This window comes from Eriocheir sinensis, chromosome 60, assembly GCF_024679095.1.
Source record: "Eriocheir sinensis breed Jianghai 21 chromosome 60, ASM2467909v1, whole genome shotgun sequence".
Taxonomy (NCBI): Eukaryota; Metazoa; Arthropoda; class Malacostraca; order Decapoda; family Varunidae; genus Eriocheir; species Eriocheir sinensis.
The window spans coordinates 9,742,469-9,753,589 of NC_066568.1; the positions used below are offsets into that span (position 1 = coordinate 9,742,469).

An 11,121-nucleotide genomic window follows, 5' to 3' on the forward strand; every position below is an offset into this window, starting at 1 on the left:
CCTGCCCGCTCCCTCACCCTGGCAGCGGTCACGGGCTCCTGGAAAAGTCACTGGGTACGCTGGGCATGGAGAATACTGTGCTACCCCTTACGTTCTTATGTGCTAGAGTATTATAGAGAGTAGGCCATTGTAGAGTATAGGGAAGGCATCTTAACACACACACACACAATTTAGACTCTCTTGTAATTCACACACACACGCAGTTAGTCTCGTAATAAACACACACACACACACACACACACAAACTCTTCCCTAATACGCACATACATACACAGTCATCATGTACCGTACATAGAAATATATTTTTAGTCATCCCTTAAAATCAGTCTATTTATGTCTATGTATACACACACACAGACACACACATACCTGACCTGACCTTCATTCCCACAGGTGTACTGGGTTGGGCCTACCCTGGGGGGCGTGCTGGCAGCCTTCACCCACGAGTACACGTCTGCCAAGGTGCCACTGGGGGGACCGGGGGCAGACCACGACCCACGTCTACCCCGGGATGCCTCCAAGCCCTCGGCCCTTACATCCTCCTTGGCTTCCCCGTGTTGAGGATATGGGGCTCGCTCTCTCTCTCTCTCTCTCTGGGTATTTTCTTTCTTTCTCGTTTCGTTTGTTGTTTCTTCATTCTTTCTCCTCTGTCTCTCTCTCTCTATTTCGTTTTTGTCTTCATTTTTAATTTTCTTTTTCCTTTCTTGCAATTTTCATCTATTTTCTCCTCCTTCCTCTTCTTTATCTCCTTTTTCCTTTCCTTCCTTCTTTCTATCTTAACTTTCTCTCCCTTTTTTTCTTTTTCCCTTCCTTCCTTCTTTCTATCTTAACTTTCTCTCCCTTTTTTTCTTTTTCCCTTCCTTCCTTCTTTCTATCTTAACTTTCTCTCCCTTTCTTTAATATTTTCTTCCTTCATTCACTCTTTTATTCGTTTTCTTCTTTATTTTCCTCCTCCTCTTTTTTTTCATCTCTTCTTCCTTCCTTCTCTGTCTCTCCTTAACATTAATCTTCTTTCCTTCCTTCCTTCCTTCTCCCTCTCTCTCTCTTCTCTCCTTTCCTTTTAATATATTTCTTGTTTTCTCATCCTTCCTTCCTTCTTCCTTTCATTCGTATCGTTTTTCCTTTTCCTCCTCCTCTTCTTCTTCTTTATTTCTATTTCTTTCTTTTCCTCAATTATATTAGTGCCAAAGAGCAACACAGTAACACATAAGATAATAAACACAAGATGATTATGTAGAAAAATGGTATTGTGTTTCTACTCTCTCTCTCTCTCTGTATGTGTTGTTTGTGTTCCAGTGACAATCTCTCTCTCTCTCTCTCATGTGCCAAAGATTGTGTGTTTGAGAGCAAAATAAGATTAGTTTTGTCTGGTTTTAATTCTCTCTCTCTCTCTCTCTCTCTCTCTCTCTCTCTGTGTTTGTGTTTCAGTGACAATCTCTCTCTCATGTGCCAAAGATTGTGTGTCTGAGTGCAAAATAAGATTAGTTTTGTCTGGTTTTAATTCTCTCTCTCTCTCTCAAACGTCGACCAAATATGATGAAAAAATAAATCTAATTTTATCTTCTTCCTCTCCAAGTCCCTCCCCTCACACCATTCTCTCTCCCCTCCTCCATCTCTACCCTTTCTCTCCCTCAATCCCTCCTCTCTACTCCCTTCATCCTTTTCCGCTTAACCACATCCACCTCTATCCTTGTTCCTTCTCCATTCCCTTTTTTCCTATCCCTCCTCCTCCTCCCTCCGCACCCCTTCCCTTCCTCCATCCAGTCTCAGCCCATCCCTTCCGTTCCCTTCCCATTTCTTAGTGAACTCGAGGACCATGTAAGGTTAGAAGAATTTAGAGTAGGCAAAACAACAAGACCTTCCCGTCCCTATCGTCCACTTAATAGCGTGTGTTTTAACTGTTCCGGCACACACACACACACACACACACACACACACACACACACACACACACACACAGTTAAATGTTCCCCTAATAAACACATACACATACATAGCTAATTCGTATGCATCTTAATACATACACACACACACACACAAACTCTCGTAATTCACACATACACACACGCACACAGTTAGTCTCGTAATACACACACACCACACATACTGAAACCCTTCCCTAATACGCACATACATACATACATACATACATACAGCCATCATGTATATAGAAGTGTATTTTTAGTCATCCCTTAAAATCACAGTCTATTTATGTCGATGTACACACACACAAACGCACACACACACACATACATACGCACACACACACACACCATCATCCATCCATACCTCCATCCATTCTTCATACGCGTACATACATACATACATAGACGCACATACAAGATTCCTGCCTTAGTATATACACATAGAAAAATATACATACATAATTTTATCCATGTGCGTAAGAGTGAATGTATAGAAAGACAGTCATGAGATATATTTTGATTTGCATACACACACACACACACACACACACACACATATAAACACACACACTGGTATATGTATAAGTCAACCCCTTGAGCACACACACACACACACACACATAAATACATACATACGTACATACACACACACATGGTTGTTTCTCCACGCACATCTTGTATAAAAAAAAAATAATAATGTCAATAATAAATGCACAATCAATGGAAACTTCTCTTCATTATCCTTGTTAAAAAAAATTAAAAATGTCATCACCATCAACACCATTGTCATCACCAGTACCATTACGAAAACCATCACTACCATTGTCATCAAGGCTGGTGATTAGAGAACAGGAGGAAGGGTAAAGGAGGAAGAGGAGGAGGAGAAGGTAAGGGAAGAAGAGGAAGACAAGGAAGAAAGGATGAGAATTGAGATGAAATGAAAAAGTAAAGAAAATAAGAAAGAAAAAGGAAAGGAAGGAAGGAAGAAGGAACAAAATGACTATGAAAGAAAGCAAGGAAGGGAAGAGAAGGGAAGGAACAGAAGACAGTAACATAGAAATAAAGAAAGAAGAAGAGAAATAGAAACACAGAAAGAAGGAACAATATAACATAGGACACAAATACACCTCAAATCATCCCAGCATCCGTTTTTTATTATCCAAACAGCATGAGAAGGAGGGCCACAAAACCATCAGGCACGCACCTCCTCTACTTCTTATAACCACAGCTGGACCTCCTGCCGCGAGCCCTCTCAAACTTGCGTCCCTTAGACCTGACGAGGGGCTTAGTGTGGCTGTGGGGCAGGCCGGGGGCGGGGCCGAACCTCTTGCAGGCCTCACGAGCCTTCCTGCGGCCTGCGGAGGGATAGGAAGGTTAGGGGGGAGGTTAGGATAGAGGATTATCCATATCTACCAAAAGGTAAACAAGAATGAGTGTCAATTTTGCAGAGAGAGGTAGAGTGAGTACATGTTAGGGAAATCTCCAGAATCACACCCACCCTGGATAAGCAGTGTGTTCTTGCCAGTGGGGGCGCGGCGGGCAAGCACGTCGAAGGTGATGATCTCGCCGCCGGCCTTCTCAATGCGAGCGCGGGCACGGGAGGTCACGCGCAGGGCACACACCTGTAGGAAGGGCGTAAGGGTGTCAGGAGGGCAGTGGGCATAGGCTTGGTTTGATCGGGTTACAGGAGGAAGAGAGAAGATTGATTGATTATTGGGGCGTTATATCTTGGCGCCACAGCTGTAGGGTCATATGGCGCCGGAAGAGAGAGAAGAGAGATGATAGTGAGAGAGAGAGAAGGCAAGTGTAGAAAGGAATAAAGATGGATGAAGAGGGAGGGATAGGTAAGGAGACAGAGATAAGAATAGGGGAAGAGAAGAAAGGAATGGTAGATACAGGAGGAAAAAAGAGAGAAATAGGCAAAAATGACAATTATGGAGAGGAAAAAAGGTGGACACAGGCATAACAGAGGATGAGAAACAGTGGAAGGTGGAAATCAATGAAGAGGGGAAGGGAGGATAACGGGAAAAAATACGACAGAGGAAATAATTATAAGAAAAACACACAAAGGAATGGTGTGAGAAACAAGCTTATGTGCAGAGGAGGTCAAAGGTCAGGGCAATACATGACCCTAACCTATTTTCGATCTGGCCCCAGCTGGTGTTTGCTTTCTCCCACATGTATAACTGGTCATGCTATAAAAACATGTCAGCAAAGTTTGGGGAGGAGAGGAAAGAGACCAATACAAAAATAAGGATGTGTGTGTAGAGGAATATAAATAAAAATGATAAAATAGATGGAACGGGAAGTAAACAGGAGACAGAAAAGGAAGTAGACGATTGAAGGGAAAGTAAAGATCAGGAAAAAATTTGATAAGTTTGTACGGGAAAGAAAATTTTAGAAGAAAGTAAAGGATGTGTGATTTTGAAAAGGAAAAATGTGAGGGATAGAAGGAAGAAATATAGGATAAGAAGTAGAAGGAAGAAATAGAATAAGAAATGATGATGAGAAGATAAAGATAAAGAAAACACTGGAAAGAAGAAGAGGAAGAGTAGAGAAAAATAAAAAAGGAAAGAAAATAATGCAAAAATTGAGTAATCCTTCATTTTCATACATTTCTATTATTTAGTAAGAGGTTATGTATCTATTGACCACCCTAACACATCCCTTAATAAGTCCTCTAACATATATTTCCTGCAATCTTTGTTATGAATGTTTAGTTAGTTGAAATGCTACCTAATCCCCCCTATGCAATATTAGGCCCAGTCAAGTCCTAACACCCAATACAGCTTCACGCAACCCCCTTCACACTACCCCAGGCTACCCCCCAGTACTCACAATAAGGACCCTTCCATACCCACTACAACACAGCCCCAGCCAACCCCAGTACATACCAAACATTTAGATATCGCCCAACCCACTCTACACCCAATATAACCGTTCCGACCCCACCCAACCTCCCCCAGTGCTCACCGTCAGCTTGGGGATGTCGTAGATGCGCAGGTCATCGGTGACGGTGCCCACCACACAGATGATGCGTCCCTGGCGGCCGGGCTTGCTGGCCAGGCGCACCAGCCCAGAGAGTGAGATGGGTGGCCGGTGGATGCGGGACATAAACAGCCTCTTCAAGATAACCTGGTTGAAGCGAGAGTATGTACGGCGCGCCAGGAACCTGTACAGCTGGGGGAGAGGGAGGAGGGAAGAGGTCAGTAAAGGAGAGTGGATGTACATAGTAGTATTAGTAGTATAATCTGTTTCATTATATCTGTCCACTCACGAACGTAGATGTGGCACCTGTGCATTGTTAGTTCATGATTGCCAGTGATATATCTGAATGTTCGTGTTACACTTTTTATATGAACCGCAAACGTGCCAATTTGCATAGATAATCTACCATACATGCACATGAAAGAACAATGTGTATATCAAATAGTAGTCTGATCATACTCGAACGATTCATAGCCTTTCAGATACCCATATTTCATATCATGCAGGAACATAAAGTGATATCTGACTCTGCAAGTGTCTACACATCAGGAATTCTGATGTGCTGCATGTAAACAGCATGGGTAGCCTAATATTCTAAAGAGTCTAGCATCGCATTCAACAGTTATTATTTACTACTTCATGTTTTTTCGATTGATAATCATTATTTTCATGCAGTAAATTATTAAGATATCCTTTAGATGCGCTTGCAGAGCCAGATGTCTTTTAATGTACCTGAAATGAGCTATCAATCAAGGAATTTGAAAAAACATAGATCGTTCGATCATGATGTTATTTGATAAAAGTTTGTCTTTTCGTGTGCTTATATGTTAGATTATCGATGCAAATGACAGAGTTGTTTTTCGTACACATAAATACTCAAATATATTATTGAAAAATAAGCTTGAATGTCTATCACAAGTCGATTTTCACGTATTCACGAACTAGAAGTGCGCAGATGCCACATCCATCAAAATTCCCACCTTGTTGGTGGCCATACAATGAAACAAGACTATAGTAGTAGTAGTGAAGTGCCCAAAATCCACTCCACTATACCTTCACACGAACTCTGCATGTCACAAAAATCCACTCGACACCACACGATTATAAGGCACGCCGGGTCCAGTCTTATGTCCGATTTTAACAATACATAAGAACATAAAAACAGGGAAACTGCAAGAGGCCGGGTGGCCTACACAGGGCAGCTCCAGAATCCCTCCCACTACTCACGATGGGTGAGGTGTAGTGTCAGGGATTACAGGCAGAGGCTTGATCCTCGTTTACCTTCGTTATGGGCGTACGCTCCAGTACCCTGTCTCCTAATATGGTAAAGATTGTTTTAGTACCATCGTGCCAGTATTTCATTACCTACCTTATGAAATATCACTAGCTCTTCATATATCTTTTCTACAAACATTCGACAATCATGAAAACACTTTCAAAATCCAATTCAAGGACGATTTATTGTTGAAAATAGGGGATAATATTCACGAAAGTGTAGCCTCCTCTGGCGGCAGTACCGCCGCGGCCGCAAAATAGCTCACAGAGGGTTTAGGGTGGGGGAGCATGTTTAAACTACTCCAACTGAACTTTACGACCTGACAGCTAATGGGGGGGGGCTTCGCCCCTCTCGACCCCCCGTCTAACCAGGGGCACAGCCTGGACCCCCCCAACATGTATATGCACCTTATTTCTGCGAGGGGGTATTTCTCGCAACACCAGCTGCACCACCACCGCCGGAGGAGGCTGCGCTTTCGTGAATATTATCCCTTACTTTCAACAATAAATAGTCGTTGAATTGGAATTTGAAAGCGTTTCCATGATTGTTGAACGTGTGTAGAAAAGATATATGGAGAGCTAGTGATGTTTCATGAGGTAGGTATTGAAATACTGGCACGACGGTACTAAAACGAATCTTAACACATATTATTATATAGCCCATTATATCATTATATAGACCACCACTACAAACACACAACCACACCACAAACACCACCACGCCACAAACACACACGCCTGCTCCATTCACGTGTCCCATCACCACCACACAAACACCATTACTTTACCACCACCACAAACACTATAACATCACCACATGCACACAAACACACACACACACACACACACACACACACCGTACATACAAACACACACACGCTTCGTCCATTCACGTGTCCCACCACCACCACACACACACACCAATACAAACACCCCCTTTAATTAATAATCACCACACAAACACCACGCCACAAACACACTCACCACCACGCCACAAACACACACACACACACCGTACATACAAACACACGCTTCGTCCATTCACGTGTCCCACCACCACCACACACCAATACAAACACCACCTTTAATAATTGCCACACAAACACACTCACCACCACGCCACAAACACACACACACCGTACAAACAAACACACGCTTCGTACATTCACGTGTCCCACCACCACCACCACCACCACACACCAATACAAACACCACGCCACAAACCCTCACCACCACGCCACAAACACACTCACCACCACGCCACAAACACACACACACACACACCGTACATACAAAGACACACACACACGCTTCATCCATTCACGTGTCCCACCAACACCACCACCACACACACCAATACAAACACCACGCCACAAACCCTCACCACCACGCCACAAACACACTCACCACCACGCCACAAACACCACCACACAAACACGCGTGCCCACCTTGACCAGCAGGCGAAGGTAAACATCCTGCGACTTGGGTTCCCGCCGCACCACCTTCCGGTCGTGTTTGTGAGAAATGTCCTTCCCCTGTAACAAAGGACGCCATTAAGGATCACCGCCAAGGCATTCAACTACATATATAAGGTCACTCCCAGGCGCCATGACGCCCTGGGTGAAGGATATTGAGGGATAAGTGAAGGACACTCCACGCACCATGGCGGCCGCGGCGGAGAGGGAGACGAAGAGGCTTGTGGGTCCTGTTGACATCGGCTGTTGGTTCTTTTTCCAATTTTATTTCTTTATTTTTAATTACGAAACGGGGATTTAATTTGCCCTGAAGCTTTGTGTTGAATTAAAAAGATGTAATTTATGTGTTTTTGATCTCCTCCTTCCGTTTCTTATAAATAGGCCTATCTGTTTTTCAATCAATCCTCTTCCATTCTCTTTCCTTCCTTATTCTATTTTATTCTTTATTTATTTTATTTCTTACTCTCATCTATTCCTTCCTTCCTATTTCTTCCTTCTTGCTTTTTTTCCTTATAATTATGGGAAGGGAAATGGGGAAGGGAATGGGGTATGGGAGGAATGGGAAAAGGAAATGGGGGTAAGGGAGAATGGGAAGAGAAATGGGGTATGGGAGGAATGGAAGAAATGGAAGGGAGGGAATGAGAATGGGAGAAATGGGAGGAATGGGAAGAGAAATGGGTATGGAGGAATGGGAAGAGAAATGGGAGGAAATGGGGGTATGGAGGAATGGGAGAGAAATGGGGTATGGGAGGGAATGGAAAGAGAAATGGGGGTATGGGAGGGAAGGGGAAGATAAATGGGGGTATGGGCGGGAATGGGAGGAGAAATGGGAGGAATGGGAAGAGAAATGGGGAGGAATGGGAAGAGAAATGGGGTATGGGAGGAAGAGAAATGGGGGAATGGGAAGAGAAATGGGGTATGGGAGGGAATGGGAAGAGAAATGGGGGTATGGGAGGGAATGGGAAGAGAAATGGGGGTATGGGAGGGAATGGGAAGAGAAATGGGGGTATGGGAGGGAATGGGAAGAGAAATGGGGGTATGGGAGGGAATGGGAAGAAATGGGGGATATGGGAGGGAATGGGAAGAGAAATGGGGTATGGGAGGGAGTGGTAAGATAAATGGGGGTATGGGAGGGATTGGGAAGATAAATGGGGGTATGGGAGGGAATGGGAAGAGAAATGGGGGTATGGGAGGGAATGGGAAGAGAAATGGGGGTATGGGAGGGAATGGGAAGAGAAATGGGGGTATGGGAGGGAATGGGAAGAGAAATGGGGGTATGGGAGGGAATGGGAAGAGAAATGGGGGTATGGGAGGGAATGGGAAGAGAAATGGGGGTATGGGAGAGTTTTAATTTTACTAATAGGGTCATAAAAATGGGGTCTTATTATTTCTATTATTATTACTTTTATTCTTCTATTAATTCATTTTTTTCTAGTTTATTATTATTATTATTATTATCATTATTATTATTATTATTATTATTATTATATTGCATTCAAAAGAAGACAAGTATTTTTTCCTATTTTCTAATCTTTTCTTATTTCACATTTTTATTTTCCTTATTTTCTGTTCTCCTTTTATAACGATCATTAACAAAGAACATTTCATCTTTTTCTTCTTTTTGTCATTTTTCTCCCATTTCACTCGAGGGGGTTCCAAAAAAGCTAGGCCTATGTATCTCTTATCTATTCTTATGTCTATGTTATTACCCAATTATTGCTTTATTTAACTTTATTTTTCAACCACTTTCCTCTCCTTTTTATTTCCTTCCTTTCCTTCTATTTCATTTAGGACACCAGAGGGGGTTCCAAAGAAGGCCTATACATTTCTATATATTCTTATGTCTATGTTAATTATCTCATTATTGCTTTATTTAACTTTATTTTCTTTTTCCTATTCTTTCTACCATTAACTTTCCTTCTATTTCACTCGAGAGGTCAAGATTGAGGGGTTCCAAAGAAGGCCTATACATCTCTATATATTCTTATGTCTATGTTAATTATCACATTATTGCTTTATTTAACTCTATTTTCCTTTTCCTATTCTTTCTACCATCAACTTTCCTTCTGTTTCGCTCAAGAGGTCAAGATTGAGGGGTTCCAAAGAAGGCCTATACATTCATATCATTATTATTGTTTTATTTAATTCTTTCTTCTTTCATTTTCTCATTAACTTTCCTTCTATTTCACCCAAGAGAGGTCGAGGGGGGGTTCCAAAGAAGGCCTATACATTCATATCATTATTATTGTTTTATTTAATTCTTTCTTCTTTCATTTTCTCATTAACTTTTCTTCTATTTCACCCAAGAGAGGTCGAGGGGGGGTTGTTCCAAAGAAGGCCTATACATTCATATCATTATTATTGTTTTATTTAATTCTTTCTTTCATTTTCTCATTAACTTTCCTTCTATTTCACCCAAGAGAGGTCGAGGGGGGGTTCCAAAGAAGGCCTATACATTCATATTATTATTATTGTTTTACTTAATTCTTTCTTCTTTCATTTTCTCATTAACTTTCCTTCTATTTCACCCAAGAGAGGTCAAGATTGAGGGGTTCCAAAGAAGGCCTATACATTCATATCATTATTATTGTTTTATTTAATTCTTTCTTCTTTCATTTTCCCGTTAACTTTCCTTCTATTTCACCCAAGAGAGGTCGAGGGGGTGTTCCAAAGAAGGCCTATACATTCATATCATTATTATTGTTTTATTTAATTCTTTCTTCATTCATTTTTACCATTAACTTTCCTTCTGTTTCGCTCGAGAGGTCAAGATTGAGGGGTTCCAAAGAAGGCCTATACATTCATATCATTATTATTGTTTTATTTAATTCTTTCTTCTTTCATTTTCTCATTAACTTTCCTTCTATTTGACCCACTTGAGGTCGTGGGGGGGTTCCAAAGAAGGCCTATACATTCATATCATTATTATTGTTTTATTTAATTCTTTTCTTCTTTCATTTTTCTACCATTAACTTTCCTTCTATTTCACCCAAGAGAGGTCAGGGTGTTCCAAAGAAGGCCTATACATTCATATCATTATTATTGTTTTATTTAATTCTTTCTTCTTTCATTTTCTCATTAACTTTCCTTCTATTTCACCCAAGAGAGGTCGAGGAGGGACTCCAAAGAAGGCCTATAGTGTCATATTATTATTATTGTTTTATTTAATTCTTTCTTCATTCATTTTCTCATTAACTTTCCTTCTATTTCACCCAAGAGAGGTCGAGGGGGGGTTCCAAAGAAGGCCTATACATTCATATCATTATTATTGTTTTATTTAATTCTTTCTTCTTTCATTTTCTCATTAACTTTCCTTCTATTTCACCCAAGAGAGGTCGAGGGGGGGGGTTCCAAAGAAGGCCTATACATTCATATCATTATTATTGTTTTATTTAATTCTTTCTTTCATTTTCCCGTTAACTTTCCTTCTATTTCACCCAAGAGAGGTCGAGGGGGGT

The 11,121-nt window shown here is 41.5% G+C and overlaps 2 protein-coding genes across 2 annotated transcripts in view; one reads left to right on the top strand and one right to left on the bottom strand.

The window, feature by feature from the left end:
- The window catches only part of LOC126985919 (aquaporin-1-like), an 8,820-nt gene extending 5,901 nt beyond the window's left edge, over positions 1–2,919 (top strand). Inside the window, exons 7-8 of the mRNA XM_050841474.1 lie at positions 1–54; positions 394–2,919. The exon at positions 1–54 is cut by the window's left edge and continues 27 nt beyond it. Coding sequence (XP_050697431.1) covers positions 1–54; positions 394–561 — 222 coding nt within the window. The 3' untranslated portion in view covers positions 562–2,919. The remainder of the gene's footprint in view (positions 55–393) is intronic.
- Positions 2,920–3,058: 139 nt separating this feature from the next.
- LOC126985920 (60S ribosomal protein L18-like) lies at positions 3,059–7,922 on the bottom strand. Its single transcript, XM_050841475.1, has 5 exons — positions 7,850–7,922; positions 7,637–7,723; positions 4,899–5,105; positions 3,424–3,547; positions 3,059–3,280 (listed from the first exon to the last, which is right to left on the bottom strand). The coding sequence occupies exons 1-5, from the start codon at positions 7,901–7,903 to the stop codon at positions 3,135–3,137; spliced, it is 618 nt and encodes a 205-aa protein (XP_050697432.1). The 5' UTR covers positions 7,904–7,922; the 3' UTR covers positions 3,059–3,134.
- Positions 7,923–11,121: the final 3,199 nt, after the last annotated feature.

Coding starts and splice junctions, on each gene's coding strand:
- LOC126985920 (XM_050841475.1), bottom strand. CDS start 7,903: ATGTCAACAGGACCCACAAGCCTCTTCGTCTCCCTCTCCGCCGCGGCC. Junction 3,548..4,898: donor ACGACATCCCCAAGCTGACG/GTGAGCACTGGG, acceptor CCCTTCCTACAG/GTGTGTGCCCTGCGCGTGAC. Junction 3,281..3,423: donor GAACACACTGCTTATCCAGG/GTGGGTGTGATT, acceptor ATCCCTCCGCAG/GCCGCAGGAAGGCTCGTGAG.